This window comes from Chamaea fasciata, unplaced genomic scaffold (assembly GCF_029207755.1).
Source record: "Chamaea fasciata isolate MVZ Bird 193981 ecotype frontalis unplaced genomic scaffold, bChaFas1.0.hap1 SCAF_7, whole genome shotgun sequence".
NCBI classification, from domain to species: Eukaryota; Metazoa; Chordata; class Aves; order Passeriformes; family Sylviidae; genus Chamaea; species Chamaea fasciata.
The window spans coordinates 18,039,159-18,056,820 of NW_027094092.1; the positions used below are offsets into that span (position 1 = coordinate 18,039,159).

A 17,662-nucleotide genomic window follows, 5' to 3' on the forward strand; every position below is an offset into this window, starting at 1 on the left:
CGTCCATTCCGGGGCGTTCCTCTTGCTCTTCAAACCCAGCAAGAGCGGCGCCTGCCTGGATGCAGTTGTACTCACTCCGTTGCTCAGGCACAGGTTTTATATCTATAAACGATACTACAACTCTCCACCCAGTAATCCGACGTTTTCTTTTTCTGCTCTACGCTGTGCCATGCAGGAGGATCCTGTTGCAAGGCCGTTGTCTGCTGGCAGCTTAAAAAATTATCTCAATTACTACCTTAATTTTTTGCACAATCCTTCTGAACCCCAGTCGGGGATGCACAGCCACGAGGTTTCTGATGGCAGTGTGCAGAGGATGCCTTGTTAAGGGATGGGTCAGAGCGAGCCCCTGCACTTTTTGCCTGTGTTAAGACAAAGCTCCACCTCCTTTCAGGTCATATATTTTCTCCTTGGGTTGTAGGAAAGCAGCGCAGAGATTAGAAATTACTGCAGTGCCCCTAAGGTTGGATCAAGGCTGTCACTGAAAGGTTGTTTTATTTCTGGTGACAGCAAGAGACCTCTAGGTTTAGGATCTCCATCACCTGGGACACCTCCCAGATGGCTGAACATGTTTCCAAAAGTCCAGCCATAATCCTCCTCTTTGAAGACAGACATCCCACTCTTCTGGGGATGGGACAGCAGATCCGCCCTCCCAGATTCGCCTGTACCAGGCCAGCTCTCCACCAGCTCAGGGTCTGCTCTGGCACCTTGAATTCAGTCCAGGACAAGCCCTCCCTGATGTCCTGTGGCTGTCCTGCCCTTCCTGTGCCTCTCTGGAAGGTCCAAAAGCTTCCCAGACTGGCTCAAAGAGCCATGTGCACTGAGGTATGTTGCCCCAGTGCTCACATGCTGTCTCCACTCCCCAAGACTGATCCTTTGTCTCATCCAGGACATTTCCAGTATCTCCTGGGGTAATTTTAGAGGAACAAAACACAATAAAAACATGGCCAGGATTCTCTGGTGTAATGAAAAAGCCATTGCAGGGCAGGATTCATCTCACCTGGGAACGGATGGTATCAAGCAGACATCTAAGCCATCACAAACCCTGTTTTATCAGTGGAGAGACTGGCACTACTGGAGCATGAGCCATCTGACTCATCATGCCCCAGAAGTACCTGTGTTCTACTATGGGTGCAGATACTGCCCATGGCAAGGAGCCCAAACCTGTCAGGCTCTGAACAAGCCAAGGAACCATGTAGGAAATGATCCTGAGTTGGCCTGTCATTTGTGTGTATTTGAAGAAGGGAACACGTATGACATTTTCCTTCCTGAACATCTCCTGTGTTTTCTCCTCCTTGACAGCCAAAGAAAATATCTTCTATTCATCCTTTAATGAAGACTGATTCGTTCCAAGTGCAAACCAATCCCAGGCCTTCAGTGGCCTTGGCAACAAGCATAACAGCCATGAGCCCTGGGGCTGTGCACACAACTGCCACGGGGACACTGGGCAGGGCGAGCATCCCCTTTGGCCTGTGGGATGCTAAGGTGTCCACAATGGGTTGGGCTCTGCAGAGCTGGGAGGTGCAGAACCCAGTCCAAATCTAAGCAGAAGCCACCTTTTCTTGTCAGGGCCCATTTGTCAGGGTGGGATGCTGTCCCAGACATGCTCCCCTTCAGGGGGAGGGATGATTCTTAGTCACTGAAATAACCGGCTGGCACACAGCTCCCTACTTCTTTCTCCATTTTTTTTTTTTTTTTCCCAGGTTCTTGCTGAGTGGAGCCTTTCAGTATGCAGGGCACCACCAGTCACTCTAGAAGGGCTGTTCGTGGGACACCAGCTAAGTGATGCTGAGAGGCCTCCTGGACAGATCATGCTTCTGCTAATGCTGCAGCATTGTCACTTTGGGCCAAATCCCCTTTGTTCTGAGTCCAGCTCCCTGCAGGGCAGCTGTTCCCAGCTAACCACCCCCTCCCTTAACAGCATGTACTGGTTAGACTAGGCTCACAGCAGAAAACTCTTCCCTGCAGAGCTGATTTATTAATAGGTGAGGGGAGCAGTTCTCGCCCCTCTCTCCAGCTTACACACTAGATATCAATTTGGCAGCCAGCAGCAAATCCCATTAAGGCAGTGAGATACTTAAAGGCATCAGCAGCTCCTGGCCCATTACAAGAATGAGGGGATGAACTCTGGTAATGTACATCTGAAACTGGACACATCCAGCTGGAAGCAAGGATCCTACTGAGACAAATATTAAGAGTCTGCAGGGGCAGGGATGGCAATAAGCTCATTCATTAAAGGACTTTGTCCATATTCAAGGGTAATTTTAACAGAGGAAACAGTGACAAAAAGCCCACACAGTGAAACTCCCCTTTTTCCCTTTTGGGCCAAGAGAACTGAATTCACAAATAGCCCATCACGCCTTACATTTCCTAATTAGCCTATTAAAGACCTGACTGGCTTTTCCATTTTCTAGACGAAAGAGGTGGGAGATGAACAAGCAGAGGTTAAACCAGGGCAATAATTTTCCCTGTGGATCTGTTATAGCTGTCCAGACAGCAATGGCCCTGTTTATTTTCCTTGTCCTGGAAACTGCAGCAGACAACAGCATGGCAGCCCTGGGAAACCCTGAAGTGCACCCACTACCGGAAGAGAGAAGAGAGGAGGCTACCAGCCCTTCTTCCCCATCAGACTGGGCTGTGATCACAATCTTGCTCTTAGCAAGCCTCTCTGCTGTTCCACTCATGACAGACTGGCCACTCCGTTCTGGACACTAAATCCCCACAGACACACGAGCAGGCAGCATCCAGCCTCTCACACATCCATCCCAATTGAAATACACTGATACACGCACCTGAGGAGGTGATACCACCAGCTGATGCAGTGATCAGGAGACACACTGTACATCTCCTCCTGCCCCTGTGAACACGCCACATCACCATGCAGCATGTGACTGCCTTGGTTAGGCCACCAGTGGGACAGAGCTGCTTAATGAGGGGTGGAGTGGCTGTTCTGAAGGTCACACACAGCCTGCAGCCCTGAGAGTTACCACCGGGGTGCCTGATGGGAAGGTACAACAGGAATCCCTGAGTTCAATGGTTTTGATGAAGCCCTCAGCACTGATTTCCCACACACCAGGGCAGAGCTGTTTTTTTTCTGACCATTTCCCCACATCCTCTCTGACAGCTCAGAGAAGCTGCCTGCTCTGTGCACATACAAAGCCAAGTGGAGTTTGCTGTAAGGATGAGACCACAGATGCTTTTGAGAGACTTTCCAGATTTGTACCAAGAGTTTTGTCTCTGCAGATGTGCATGTCCAGACCCAGTTTACACACACTGATCTTTTTTTCCCCTCCACCCCTCTGAAATGAAAGATGTCGATTGAGAAGGAAGCTCTGACTATCTGGAGAAGACAGTCCTACCCATCACCCCCTGGTATGACCCTGGATATAGGAAAGGGTCACTGCTGTCAGTGTCTTCTTTCTTTTACAAAGCCAGCTTTTTTTTTGTGTGTGATGGTATGCTCAGTGACACTGGCCAAATTTAGGAGCCTATTTAAGGACCCAGGCACTGTTGCTGGGTGAAATCCCGCCTGCATCCACAGTATTCATAAAACCACATACCACATAGTTTTAAATTAATTTTGATAGATGTTTTCTGCTAGGACACAACAAAAACTGGGCAAACTTGCTTCAAGGTCTAGACTGTTTTGTAAGATAAAGTAGTGCAAGGAGTACCATGACAAAAGGAAGTTTTAGGCCTTTGTCTATTATTCTGCTTTTCTAAGTTAAGATGACCAGCAGGAATGAGGCATAAAGCAATTCATTAACTCATCGTGTAATTACTGCTTTATAAAGTGATTTAAAAATGTAATCTAACATAGCAATTTAAACTGGAAAAATGTGATGACACTTGGTTTCAGACTGCAACATCAATAAAGTTTAAGGCACAGTCATTTGGAACAGCATCTCACAGACTGCAGTCACTATAACAGATGTTTTGGATCTTATCTGAACATGAAGCAAATGCCCTATTGAAAAAGAAAGAGATTATTCCCTTACTTCCCTGCTTTGCTACATCATCATTTAAAATTATCAAATTATAATAAATAGGAAAGTCTACTTGATCTGAAAATGCTAGAAATGGGATGGAGGTGAAAGGCACATGCAGAGAATGCTCTGACACCTGGTGACAGAAGTCAGCTCTGCTAGAGAAATTCTGGAATGCAATGTCTATTCAGAGGTAGTGAGAAAAATCATTCCTAGTAGCTATGGAGCAAACAAACATTAATATTGTGATAAGCCACTTGTTCAGCATTTGCTCCCACAGCAATGCGTCCTACAAGGACTTCCAATGCCTGTGAATAGTGAGCTCCTGTGGGGCCATTAACTCTGAAACCACCCAGCCTTCCTGGGCTCTTGCTCAGGCAATGCACCCCTCCCTTAGAACCTACTCGGGTCAACGCTTCCTCTCAAGCCCTTGGTTTGGCCCTCACATGTTAAACATCCAGGACTGCAAAAGACATTGCTGGCTGCTGGGAGGTCAACTCCTCCAGCCCACTCCACAGACAGCAGGCTCCATGCTCTGCTCTGTTTGGTGCTCCTGCCTGACTCAGAGCTGGGCATGGTGAGGATGAGAGGAAGTATGATAGGATTTGTTCTGTTTTAGTGCGTATAGTCTGCAAAAATAACCACATTTTTCTGTAATAAGAAGTTCATTAGCTCATTGGTTGATCAGTGGTTGCTCTTAAAATATTTCTGGACCAGCTGTATGCTGAATTGAGGCAAATCATGTTATTTGTTTGAACTGCTCTGTGTTTAGCTTGCAGAAGAAGCTGCAAGATAGCACTGATCCTTCATGGCCGCACTGTGTGCATGGCTCCAACACATACTGGCAACTGTGTATCTTCTAGTACTGAGGACTTCTGTTCTGAGATGTTTTTGTGGCAGCAAATTTTTCTGGCTGTGACTGCAGAATGGACCTGGCAGTCAGGGGCCAAGCAGAGTTCATTGGCCTAAATCTCTGTGAGGCTTTTGTGGATGAGTAGGCAGCTGGGTGCTTGTGGTTGATCTCTTTAGAAGGGCTCTCGTCCATGATGGGCCTGAGGAAAAGAGGAAAACTCTGTGGTGAGACTGCACTCCAGATCTGAATATCTGCACTCTCCTCACCAGCTCTGAAAACTGAACCAAAAGCTGCCAGGCCTGGGAGAAGCCCCAGGCACACGAGCCTCCCACACAAGGCACATGCTCTCTGCCTATGCTGACTCCAAAGTGACTACATTAATTCAAACCCAAGCTGTCATGTCACAGGTCCTCAGTTGTATTTCTTCAAAGAAGCAACAACGTGGTGCTAAATTTACAGCAAACAGGTTCAAAAATAAACAGGTTTTGGTGCATGTGACACTTCTCTAATGCCTACTTTATTTTCCAGAGCTCATTCTAACATGGATTTGTGTCAGAGAAAAAAACCCAAGTGGGATGTCAGGAACCCTTCCTGAAGTGTACTGGAGAAGAGTTTTGAACAAGTGCCACAAGATCTTTGCAACAGACACAGCATTGGCTCTGGGTGGGGATCATGAGAATGGAGCAGTAAGAACACAGGAAAATTTTGGACTCTTATTCAAGAAAGTACAAAATTTACAATACTCAAGCTACAAGGAACATGGGAAAATGTTTCATTAGCTCTAGACAGTCAAAGGTAAATGTCAGTACAAATAAAAGTAATCCTTTTTACAGAAAAAGCAGCAGACCTGAGAGACAACAGAGAAATCTGCCTTTTCCTGCTGTGAAGCCCCTTCCATTTCCCCCAGATGCATTCCAGTGCACAGACCTGATCCTTGATGACCCAAGAGCTGCTGGCCCTGGAATGAGCCTTTGGTGGCTGGTGCAGCCCACAGGCTGGTGCCGCCCTTGGGATCCAGAGGCAGCCAGCATGCTGTGCAGGCCCAGGAGAGCAGGTTCTTTGTCCAGAGGCTGGGCTGAATTCTCTTGATGAGCCTTGGACCGGCATTGCTGTGTACACTGCCTGTCCTCCTCTTGGCTGGGTATTTTTAGGCCCCTGTTATTCCTTGTTTTCCAGGGTCTTGCTGCAACATTCCCTGCAGAGGCAGGTGAAGGATTTTTTGGAGGGGATGGAATTAGATAACGTTTTGTGTCGGAGAACACTGCACCCTCCTGAGCCTGTGACAAACCTGAAACAGAGTGGAAAGCACAGTGATTTACCAGTTCATCTGCCTGCTAAATGACTAACCCAGGGAGTGAATGGTTTTGGAGAGGCTGTGTGATGGAGCTGGGTGGGCAGATGTTGGCCATGTTGAACTGCTTCCTCTGACAGTGGGTTTGGGCACACTGGCAGCCTCCCTGCCAGCACTGCTGGTGAGGTGCCAAGCCTGGAACAGCTCACAGGCAGAGCTCACAGGGAACACAGGAGTTCACCTGCTCTCCTGTTCTCAGGCAGAATCCCACCTGCATCATTCCCTGCCAGTGTTTGCACTGACTTGTTCTAAATACCTTAGGACTCCTTCCAGTGATCTGAAGTGCAAGGCACAGGAATAATCACAGATGAGTGGATCCACTTCCAAAATCAGATGCAGAGATTATGGAATCTCACAAAAAGTGCCTGACTGCTGGGGAAAATACTGCATTGCATGCAGGGCTACTTTCTAGCTGTTCGTGTTTCAGCCATGTAATTCTCTCCGTGTAATATATGCAACACACACAGAGAAAAAAACTTGTTGCTGACTTATAAATATAGCCAGCATGCACACATGCTTAGAACCATTCTAAATATAGCAGGGATCTGATTGCTCTTGCCTATTGAAAGAACCAACCATTCTATAAATAGCAGAGATCCAATTGCTCTTGTCTATTAAAAGAACCAACTGTACCTAAGTGCCTGATGTACAGGGTCCAGGGCAGGAACATAATCTAAAGAATGTGCCACCAAAACTCAGGCCCAGAAAGTTCATCTCTGTGGTTCCCAATTGACGGGGATGTATTTTACTGCCTAGGTAAAGCTGATAAAAAGTTTTCATGGAACGCTTTGTATCATACTATATGCTTTTTAAATGTCTAAACTTCCTATTTGTTTTTAAGTATAGCCGCTCTGAGAGACTGGTATGTCTGACTCAAGAGCTTGAAATAACATTCAACGCCTTCCAAAAAATGCAGTTTATATGGATCTGATGCTGCAAACATTTTTATGAGTGGCTTTGCTCAGATGACTTGTCCTTTTCTGGTCAGAAGGATTTCTTCCAGCAACAAGTTCTTCTGTGAGAAACTCACACTGGATTGGACACATTTCTGTGTGTGATTAGGATCCTGGTCAGCCCCCCCTGCCACCTTAGACAATTCTAGATTTCAAACCACTCCATCATCATCTAGCAGATTTAGCCCACAGTGCTATAGGGCATGACACTGTGAGACATAGGTACACTGTGAGATGTTTGTGACATTGTCTTTTCAATCCACAAAGATGATGAGACCATCATACTCAATGAAAAGAAATCATAAAAAATCTGTAAAAGATCAGATTGAATCTAAAGACACCATGAGATTATAATCTAAGACTTCTGTGGTCACTGGACAATTGGCCACTCTTTTAGATTTTTCCAAACAGCTTTTATTCTTGTTAGGGAGATACTGTTTCTAGTACCGTTAATACACACAGAGGCTTTGAAGAATTTAATGACATTTCCATTTTTTTTTTCAAAATATACTTTCTTTTTCTAAATTTTAATAGATCCATTTTTGCCCTTGAAAGAAATGTAAAACGAAAACTCACATGCTTTTACTTATGGAGAAAAAAAGAGGGTTTTTTATTAACAATAGAAAAAAACCATTGAAATGGTAATTATGTATGGTACTCTATTTGATATGTGTTTGGAATAACCATTATTAATGTTTTTAATACTCTTAAAGACAATATTCAACAAGTAGTGAAGAGTGGGAATTCTGCTTTCATTCATGTAAATGCCATTTCAGAGAAGCCTTTGGCTTTATTCCTGAGTAGAAGAGCATGTTCCATTTTTAAACCTTTTATTGAATACATCCTTTTGGTTTCATATCTTTCCAGAATTCCCAGTTGCTCAGTTAACCTTAATCACTAGCTCAGTCATTATTTACATCAGTGCCAGCTGAGTTCAAATACAGCTCAGTAGGAATGACAGTATTTTAGACTCACCTGGCTCTGTCATAAATTAATGACACAAGGTAAAAGACAGAGACATGTCCATCTACTAGACATGATGCTAAGCTAGTGTAAGATCACCTTTGCTCCTCTTAATTCCATATATTAATGATGAAATATATCAACTGATGGTCAACACAGCTGGCCACAATGTCCTGCTTAAAAACTGGAATGGATTGCTTAGGGCCTGGCTCTGCAATGACATTTTCCAATTGCTGCTCTAGAGTACAGACACCAGATCTCATAAAACACTGGGGTTACCAATGCACCCATCTACAAACAGCATGTGTTACTGCCCAATGCCAACCCTTCCCCAGGGGTTTAGGTCCAGTACCTGAGGAGGAGTGAGAATGAGGGTCAAGTGAAATCCTTTCCATGAGGTCTTCATTACAGGCCTCTCCCAACTCATCTTCTGAGCCGTCAGTCAGGCTCCAGTCTTTACCCTCATTCACCTTCAGAGCTTGGCTGGTTTGTTCTTGCTGACCTGTTTGCAGGCACCTGGACAACATCAAATATCACACCTTTAATTAGCTTTTGAGTGTGTTTATGCAGCTGGTCAAGTGCAGCTTGGCATGGCCACTCAGGCAAACACCCAGGCAGTGGATTTAGTTACCCACTGTTACTTTACACCTTTCAGGAGGTATGAAAAATCATTTTAATTGGATCAGCCATCTAAGATGCCTGTGTCTGATTATCTCAAGCATCTTAATCAGGTGAAGTGGGGCAGATTTTACTACCCAGTGAGGTAAGCTCAGAGAAATAAAACCACTTTTACTTCCAAAATAACAATTACCTGTCTGTGAGATCCGTGAGATCTCAGCAAAGTGGTATTTGTCTTTCAGCCTCTTGTTTGCTCAGGCCAATGTGCTGCTTGCAGAAAAGCTCATCCCCTTTCAGCTCTTTTATTGTCTGAAGGTAGACACTGTCAGGGCCAAGAATGGCTCACCAGTCATGAAAAGTCATTTCCTTGCTCTTGCTAAGGAAACGAGCCCATCCTGCCCGTGCCCCAGAGAGGAGGAAGAAGATTTTTCCTCCATGCCATCCCGCAGATGCTCCAGGCACAAGAAGGCAGGAGGCTGAGACTACCCTCGAATCCGCCACCAGGTGGCCAAAGCGCTGATTTTATTTTTGCAGCAGAAAATGAATGCAGAGTTTAATGCACGGCAAGATTTCCCCGGCGGTCTCACCCCTTGTGCAGCTCCGTCCATGCTCCCAGGTCAGGGGACACCTTTTCCTGGTGCAGATCTCTTCCTCCTCCAGAGCCACAAAGGTTTTCTGTCGTCAGACCAGACGGTTTCAAAGGGCTCACAGCAGGTGGCTGTGGAAACGGCAGATGTTATCTAGATATCCCTGGGAACTCTTCCCAGCTCCGTTTCTAGATTTTAGAATGCATCAAAGCCCACTGTTGTTTTTGAGTTTTTAGATCATCCCTCATAATTTTCTAACTCCTCAGTTTTAAGAAGTCCTGCTCCCCAGTCATGTATTGTTACAGCCAGAGGAACCCAGGGTAGCAGTTGCAAAATTGTTGATCTATATTTCACTGGATATAAACCTATAGTACCTATACCAATAAGCATATTAAGACTAATACCACAGAAACTGTACCACCCAGTATATGACCACAGTTCGATTCCACATCCCAGTTTTTAGCACACAGTAATTCACTAAGATGTTCATATTTGCTTCAGAAAAGCTTCCTATGCTGAGGCAGTGGCAGCAGAAAGACAACGGTGCTACATATTTTTTCCCTGTAGTTCTTTAACATCTGTTGTCAGCATTAGGTCTGTGTCCTGTGCATCTCCCTGATTTAGCCCAGCCTGTTTAAATCTACTCATGTTCAGCTGTGCTGTGTTGAACCTCAGGGCCCACAAAAGCTGACCATGACAAGCCAGGCTGCTCCCCTTTACACACATGGGTATCCTCTCAATTAATTACTGCTGAAATGAGCAGACTGACCTGCAGGGCAGAGGTACCACCCCACTGCCAAGAGGAGCAAACTTTGTGTTTGTTTAGGTAATAGGAATGACCTTGCAGTATTACCATGCTGACTGTTTACACCAACATCAAAGAAACACTGCTGAAAAAAGTATTTTTCTTAATAGCTGTTGTAGAAATACCATCAATTTTGCAATCGTGCCTTGTACTTTGCCCGTTGCAGGACGATAGGAAGTCTGCCCTAGCAGCTGGTAAGTGATTTTCACGTGTTCCCCTGCAGCTGATGGTCCACTGCTGCTAACGCATGGGCACACGCAACATCATGGCAGGAGACCCTCTGCCCTCCTCAGATGTTGGGGTTCTTGGGCTACAGAAGAGCGTGAGCTGCTACAAGCCACAGTGGGAGTTCAGTTTATCCCAGGAGTTATGGGGGTCACCATGCAGGAATAAGAAGTATACAAGAAAAACATACACCGAGCTTTTGCCTCCTCACATGGAGGGCCTTGGCAGGGTTCCCACATATAACTTGACGGAATCCTAAGAAAAACAGGAAAAAAAGAACATGTTTTACTCCAGCATGTAACAAATAGTGCTGTTGTTGAAGTCAGTCAATACAATTTGCCACAGACAGGAAGTTGTAATATTTAATGGTGTGAGTTCACAGTATCAGCTGGCATGGCCTGACACTGCTGCTAAGAGGCAGTTTTCTCTGCTTCCACCAGAATCTGTCTTCTTCTGCTCCTGCTCGGCCTCCTTAGTTGTGCTGGTGCAAATATCTGTGTGGACACATGGTCAGTCAGATCATGGAACAAATTCAGATTAAAAAAAAAAAAGATTTTTGGGGGTCTTTTTTGTTCGTTCTGCTGGGTTATTTTTCAGCTGGATCAAAAGGAGGTTAACAACATAAGGCAGCAAAGGGTCAGAAGAAACAGAAGAAGCAGCGAACATTGGGTGAAACTGTCTCTATCAGTTGTGTTAGCTGCCTAAAAGTGCGTGTAAAATTATGGTCTCATTCCCTGACAAGCTGTACTTGGTTTCCACGTACATTTCCAAATGTGCACTCAGCTGTTGACTCTGCATTGCTTCATCTAATCCATCATCCTGAGTCCTACCTATAGGCAGGGAACTGGGGAGAGACTGGCATCTGAAAAAAGCAGCTCCCAAAACAGCCTGGAAACAAATGCCACCTCCCTATCTAATCTGCAGTCTGTGGGCTGGTGGGGTTACACCGTCAAGGTGTTTCCAGGAGTCAGGGAAGGATGGGTGGTATTTCCAAGTGACATGGGCAAGAAGGGAAATGGGAGCCCTGTGTTTTGGGCTAGCCTGTGGATCAGGATGGGAAGTCAAGGAACTGACTCCTCTTGCTGAGGGACCAACCTCTGGAAACCCAAAACAAAGAGCTAACTGACAGCAGTGATGCTGCTGCAGTATGAGGCTGCAGTACACACAGTCTGAGCACATGATCCAGTGGGGAGTGAACGTGCACCACCACACCTCTCTAGAGGACTCCCCTGGACCACGTTCCCACGGCTGAACAGGATGAGCCTGATGTTACTCAAGCAGGACAGCTGGGATGAGGTCTGAAAGGCAGTGCCAGCAGAGGAGCAGCACTGCAGTATGGGGCTGTGAAAAGGGACAGCAGCACACGGTGCATGGGGGCAGGGGGCTGAGGAGTGGGCAGCCCAGGTGACTCGCACCTTCTGCTGCAGGGGGAAATAAAGGAAAGCCTACACTAGAGCGGGTGAGTCTAATGGAAGACAACATATGCTGAACCTGATTAGCAGTGGCATGGGTGGGTGGTATTCAAAGCACCCAGGTTTTCATCAGTAATAACATTCAGAAGGAGGTGGAGGTGTGGGAAAGAAGAGGATTAAAAAAACATACATTACCATGTGTCAAATCACTGGAGTCATCTTCTGTGAACAGCTTATCAGGAAAAACAGTGGGATCTGGAAGAGGGCAGCTACCGGACAAGAGGCTGGCATCAGTACACGTTCCTACATTAGCAGAGCACTGTGCATTTCCAGGTCTGGAAGTTGCTGGGGATTTTGGGCTGCATCCAGACTGCTTTGCTACTTCCCCAAGATACTGATCTATAAGAGAGATTTCATTAGTGTAAGCACAGTTGTGCAAGGCTTCAAACCACACCATCACTGTAGCTTGCCAATACGGTGACTGCTGCTGCACACCTGGAGCTAGAGGGGACAGAAAAATATGTAACTGCAGCTACAAGAAACATGCTGGAATGAGTCCAGCACAGAGACAGAGGTCTTCCAGTGCTGCACAGTCATAGCAGAATCTGGGGATCCCTAGCTAAACTGATATCCCTTCCCACCCTTCTGCTCCTGCGCACCAGAGACAGACTGCTGGAGTTACGGGTCAGGAGCTGCTCTGCGCTCACCACCCACCTTGGACTGTCCCACAGGTGAGCCTGGACACATCCAGGGCTCTGCTACTTTCCCTGCCTGCATGCCCAGGATAAGGGTAAACTGCCCCTCATTTGCTGTCCATCTGCCCACAGAGGAACCATTCCAGACTTGCCACAGGCACAGCCTAGACCCCAGTCTTAAAATACATTGCTTAAAAGCCCTGGCACAATTTGGATGATGATGGACACCTCACCAGAGCTAGCAGTCAAACATGGGAAACTGTACCAGGAGTTACAGAAATCAGGGAATGGCAGCGATAGATTTTTCCAGTACCACCTCAGAGACAGATAGTTCTCTACCACAGAAAGGTGAAAACTGTTTTTGTAATGCTACAGGACAGGAAGGATTATGCAAAAATTAGCAAAGGCAGACAGAGTCTTGTCCTCTTACCTGCCCAACTGCTGGCTGTCCTGGGAGCACAGCACAGCTCTAAGAGCAGCCTATGCAGCCAACAACCCGTGGGAGAGAGAATTTCATTTCAGTGCCCAGATGAATAATGTGCTTTTTAAAGTGTTGAGCATCTCCCAGCTCCAAAGTGAGGCATCAGCACCGTGATAATATGGCCATCTCCTTAACAGTTGAGTGTTGGAGACCTTTAATATATCTTGGGCACAGCTGTTAATATGAACCCATGAGATACACACCATGTGAAAAGTACCCAAATCAACGTTGCTTCTGGAAAGAAAAAAGTACTGGGATGTCTGAACCTGACTGTATGAACTTACTGGTTTACAGCTGCTAGCAAGAACATAAGTGGCTACACCAGGAAATGACATGAATTCATAATTTTGTGCTCTGCCCCTATTGCTTCTGTCAGCAAACTTTGTTAACTAGTTTTCTGAAGCTCAGGTGATGCTGCCAAAGCACGATCACTGAGGGATCAGATTTTAATGGATTTTTTCCCTACCATGACTACTATTACAACTAATGATTTGGACCCATAGGGATTCAATAAATGACAAATGTATGTACTTATTCCAAAAGAAACTAAATTTTTAATGGAGTACAGTTGGCAGGCAAACCACAACCTGGGGAGGGGGCTGGGAAGCCAACTGCATTGCCCACACTAATGGGAAGCAACATGAGCAGTTATAGGAAATACTTTGCAATATTTAATAGTATGTGGTGAAGTGCATGTAGCATGACATGTAAAAGCATGGACATCTGAACTATTATCAAGGCTGCAGGCAAGGGGACAACAGATTTTCAAACTATTTATTCTCTACTAATGAATGTAAAGAATTTAATCATAGTAACAAAGAAAGTGGAACAGATTTCTTACAAGACCATGCAATCTTCCTGGGATGCTGCTACCACTGAAGGGTGGTAACCAGATTGCCTTTCCCATTATTAAACTGGAATAGGAAATCCTACTACATCCATGCTACATGGGATTGACTGTTACCACGGAAAGAGCTGTGAACAGCTGTTGTTGAAACATTCCTTTCCAAGCTTTGCTTCTTCCCATCATGCAGAATGAGCCCTAAGTACAGACTCCCAGCTACTGCTGTATTTACTTGATGCTCTAGAAGCCGTCTGCATTTTTTGCTCTTGATGCCCATCTTAGGACAACTTCCATTTAAATCTGCACTGTTATCTGCTGAATTACAGCTTTCTTACTTCCCAGGTGAAGAAGACAACATTCTTTGTCCCTTCACTATGAGTAAAGAATGGCTTTAAAGAGGTGGGCTTGCTCTTCATCTTTCTTTTTTTTTACACATCATAACTTGAAAAATGAACCCCAACAGGAAACCTTTCATACCTAACCATGAAATGTCTTTGGCTAAACCACCTTCCTTGATGGATTCCTTGACGATTAGAGAATCCTCATGAATCTTCTTGGAAGGAAGGAGAGCAGTCTGGCTTGTTGGTATTCTGTCCAAATACTTCAAGTGGGGAATGAGTTTTTTTACTTCTGCTCTGTAATTATAGTCTGGGTCCTGGAGAAATTGAGAAAGTAGTCAGTTTATTTAACAGTCTGTGGACTTCCAGTAGCACAGTACTGTTCAATTCGTATGACTGCCATAAAATTAGAAATGTTTCTCACATAATTTCTACTTGAATTGATCATGAAAATGTCCTGAGGACCGCAAAGACACGGCCTTCACCCAAAGCCTCCTTTGTTGTTTACCCACTGATGACTTTGCCATTTGTCTTCGTTATATTATGTATAATGTGCAAAAGCATAAAAGGCCACTGATACCCACGGAAAGCCCGGGCACCCACAGCATTCAGCCAATCTGTCTCCCTCCTTTTGTGATTGTCTGGTGTTTGCAACAATACTCGGGTGATAGAAAGACTTGAAAACATGTAATGAGTGTTGCTATACCTGCTGATGGAGAAAGAAAGAGCACTTCCATGGACTGTGTTTTTAGGCACACAGTAAAAAAACGTATAAAGCAAGAGTGCACTGATAGTGGCAGAATACAAATGGACAGCTACCCACCAATCAATTGCTCCACCCAGGCAAATCTTATGCTTTTCTGGACAATGCATGAAATATTAGAAACTTCGCAAAGCCAAGTCCTCATTCAACACAGACTGGTCACAAACAGAAATCTTTCTGTGGGGCCTGGCTGGCTGGATGCTCCCTCCCTCTGCACAATGCAGCACTGATGTTGGCAGGGGGAACTCACCAAATAAAAGGTGTTAGTTGTAGTTAAGAGGCAGACACTAATTTTCTCAAACTAAGTCTTTAATCTTAATTTAAAAAATAAGTCAACCATTCTCAGCTACAGCCAAATCCCAGCTATGTCCTGTTGGAGAGAAGAATCATGTCATGCTCATGCTACATTACAGCAACAGAGGCTGCAGAATTTATCATCAAGTTGTTGCTCTTGGTATAGATAACAGGGGAAGATGAGCTCATCTGAAAATCAAATTACAGGGAGCAGACAGGCCATCTGAAGAAAGAGCAGTAAATTTAGCTGGACCATTCTGTAGATTGGAAGTAAATAAATAGGAGAGCTTTTACAGACCTTTAGCAAGGGCCAGACTACAAGAAGGAGCTTGAGGAATTAGAGCTGGCCATCAAGGGCACACCAAAGCAAGCCCACATCTACTCTTTTCTATATGGCTTTTCTGTACACCAAAAAAAAAGAGCAAACATCCATTGAAATCAAGAAAGCTACAAAGTCCATGGAGAAGCTCTCAGCAGCCAAGGGCAGGCCTCACTTTGTAATCAACTGAGAGCAAAGCATCTTCCAATACAGATGTTGGGTGGGAGACTACAGCAAGCTCACAGTCTGCCTCTGCTACAACTCAGTGTAAAATACACCATTGTTCTGATTCCCCAGACAAATTCGCATCTGCAACCAACAAAGACTACAGGCATCCTCTGTGGATACCTGGAACTTGGACTGTAGATAAGATAAAGGTGGTACCATTGTCTGGGTTTTATCTCAGACTTAGGGGGAGGTTAGCAAAGCTGGGAAGAAGAAGGTATCACTGATAATGGAAAGAAAAAATTGCAGAATTTACAGGCCATAAGGAAAGACAAATCAGCAACTCTGCTGAAAACAGCTCCCACTGGGTAAAAGGTAATTTTGACAGGGAAAGATCATGACCACCGGCTCAAAAGAAAAGGAAGACTAAGCATGTGGACTAATTAGCATTAGAGGCAAGAGATAATCATTTAACGAATAGTATAAGAGAACCGTGTAGCCAATGAGCATTAATTCCTTTGTTTGCTAAAATGTATAAAGAATGAAAAGTGTTGAATGACCTTGGGACCCTACCACCAAGAAGCCCAGGCTGAAGAATGATCAACGGGGATGCCACTGTATCCATGGGTGGTGACAGCATTCTTCTCTCTCCTCTCTTTTCTTTTTCTTTCTCTACCTCACATTTACTGTTCAATAAAATCTGTATCACTGACTTTGGCATAAGGTTTGCACCGTAATTCGGGCAGAGGCATGTCTCACTAATCAGATCTTGGCACCTACTTGCACAGGAGCAGAGACAGCCATTCTGCATGGAGAAGAGCAGGAGGGCACATCCCCACATACTACTGCTCTTCGTACTTCCATTTCTGGACAACACGCAGAGTATCCCAAGGACTGATTTCCTCACCTGAACAAGCCAAAGGAAATCTGACATTTCTCCATTACAAGTACACTTGAGGACTAAAGATGCCAAATCCTCCAAAAATCCCACTTTCATTGAAGATGAACAACAGGGGAGTAAAACCAGACCTCCTGTGTTGTTAGGATACACTGCACCATTTCTATAGTAGGAACCTATGAAAGGAAGTGTCAGTAGCTGTATTTATCTCCATGGGAGTAGAAAGAGTAAGCAGGCATGCCTTGTCCATCACAAGCAGGCAGTGTGTTGTATTTCTCTGGGGAATGGTTTTTCCCCCCAAGACCCCTAATGCCTGTAACCACACGGTTTGACCTTTCCTTCCTTTCTTGACCTAACTGGCTGAGTGCCAGCCATCCTCCCTGAGTGAGAGACTAGATAAGACACCTGTACTTCCTTGGTCTTTCTCTTGCCCCCTGGAACTCTTCGAGAATAAACGCCTTGGAATAATTCTGGGGTAAGAGCCTCTTTTGGAATCTTTTGTCCTGTCCCTCTGAGATACCCCTCCAAAGCCTCTCAAGATCTAGTCCCAGGGCGGGGCTGCAGGCGAATATTTACAGCAGTGCTTCCTTACTGTAGGAACATGTTTTTCCCCTCATGACTGCATCTTCCATAAGGGAGAAATGTACCAAAATGGAGAAATCATTTTAGTTACAGGCAGTTACAATGTGATCCCGTAAGGATAATTCCACCAGTTCAAACTAGAAAGGCAAGTATGTAATATTTTCTTTTGAATTCCAGAAAGGAAAATTATGATAGCTGAAGAGCTACCTTCCATGGCCTCTGTTACTGAACAATAAGATCAAGCCAACAATTACAGCTGAAAAATGCTATTAACTCAAATATTTAAGAAGTGCCAAGATTTAAAATACATGTCTATTGCATGATTGAGTTTTAGCGTTAGCACCTGTTTTCAAGGCTAAGTCCGGGAAAAATATCAAACCCAACCTTTTAGGCAAATTAACAGCATCAGCATGACTTCTTTAAAATACACAGGAAAGCTGTGGAATATGTTGCAGTGGGATAACAGCATCAGCTCTCATTTTGGACCTGCATTATCAGCTGTTTATGGTGCCATTGGGAATTGCACCATCCTT

The 17,662-nt window shown here is 45.0% G+C and overlaps 1 protein-coding gene across 6 annotated transcripts in view; it reads right to left on the reverse strand.

The window, feature by feature from the left end:
* Positions 1-4,177: 4,177 nt before the first annotated feature.
* The window catches only part of LRRC56 (leucine rich repeat containing 56), a 61,053-nt gene continuing 47,568 nt past the window's right edge, over positions 4,178-17,662 (reverse strand). For all 6 annotated transcript variants that reach the window (XM_066187794.1, XM_066187793.1, XM_066187791.1 and 3 more), the window contains 7 exons: positions 14,248-14,425; positions 11,946-12,149; positions 10,529-10,593; positions 9,309-9,439; positions 8,456-8,619; positions 5,764-6,124; positions 4,178-5,035 (listed from right to left, as the gene is read on the reverse strand). In XM_066187794.1, the coding sequence (XP_066043891.1) occupies positions 4,843-5,035; positions 5,764-6,124; positions 8,456-8,619; positions 9,309-9,439; positions 10,529-10,593; positions 11,946-12,149; positions 14,248-14,425 (1,296 nt within the window). In that variant the 3' untranslated portion in view covers positions 4,178-4,842. The remainder of the gene's footprint in view (positions 5,036-5,763; positions 6,125-8,455; positions 8,620-9,308; positions 9,440-10,528; positions 10,594-11,945; positions 12,150-14,247; positions 14,426-17,662) is intronic.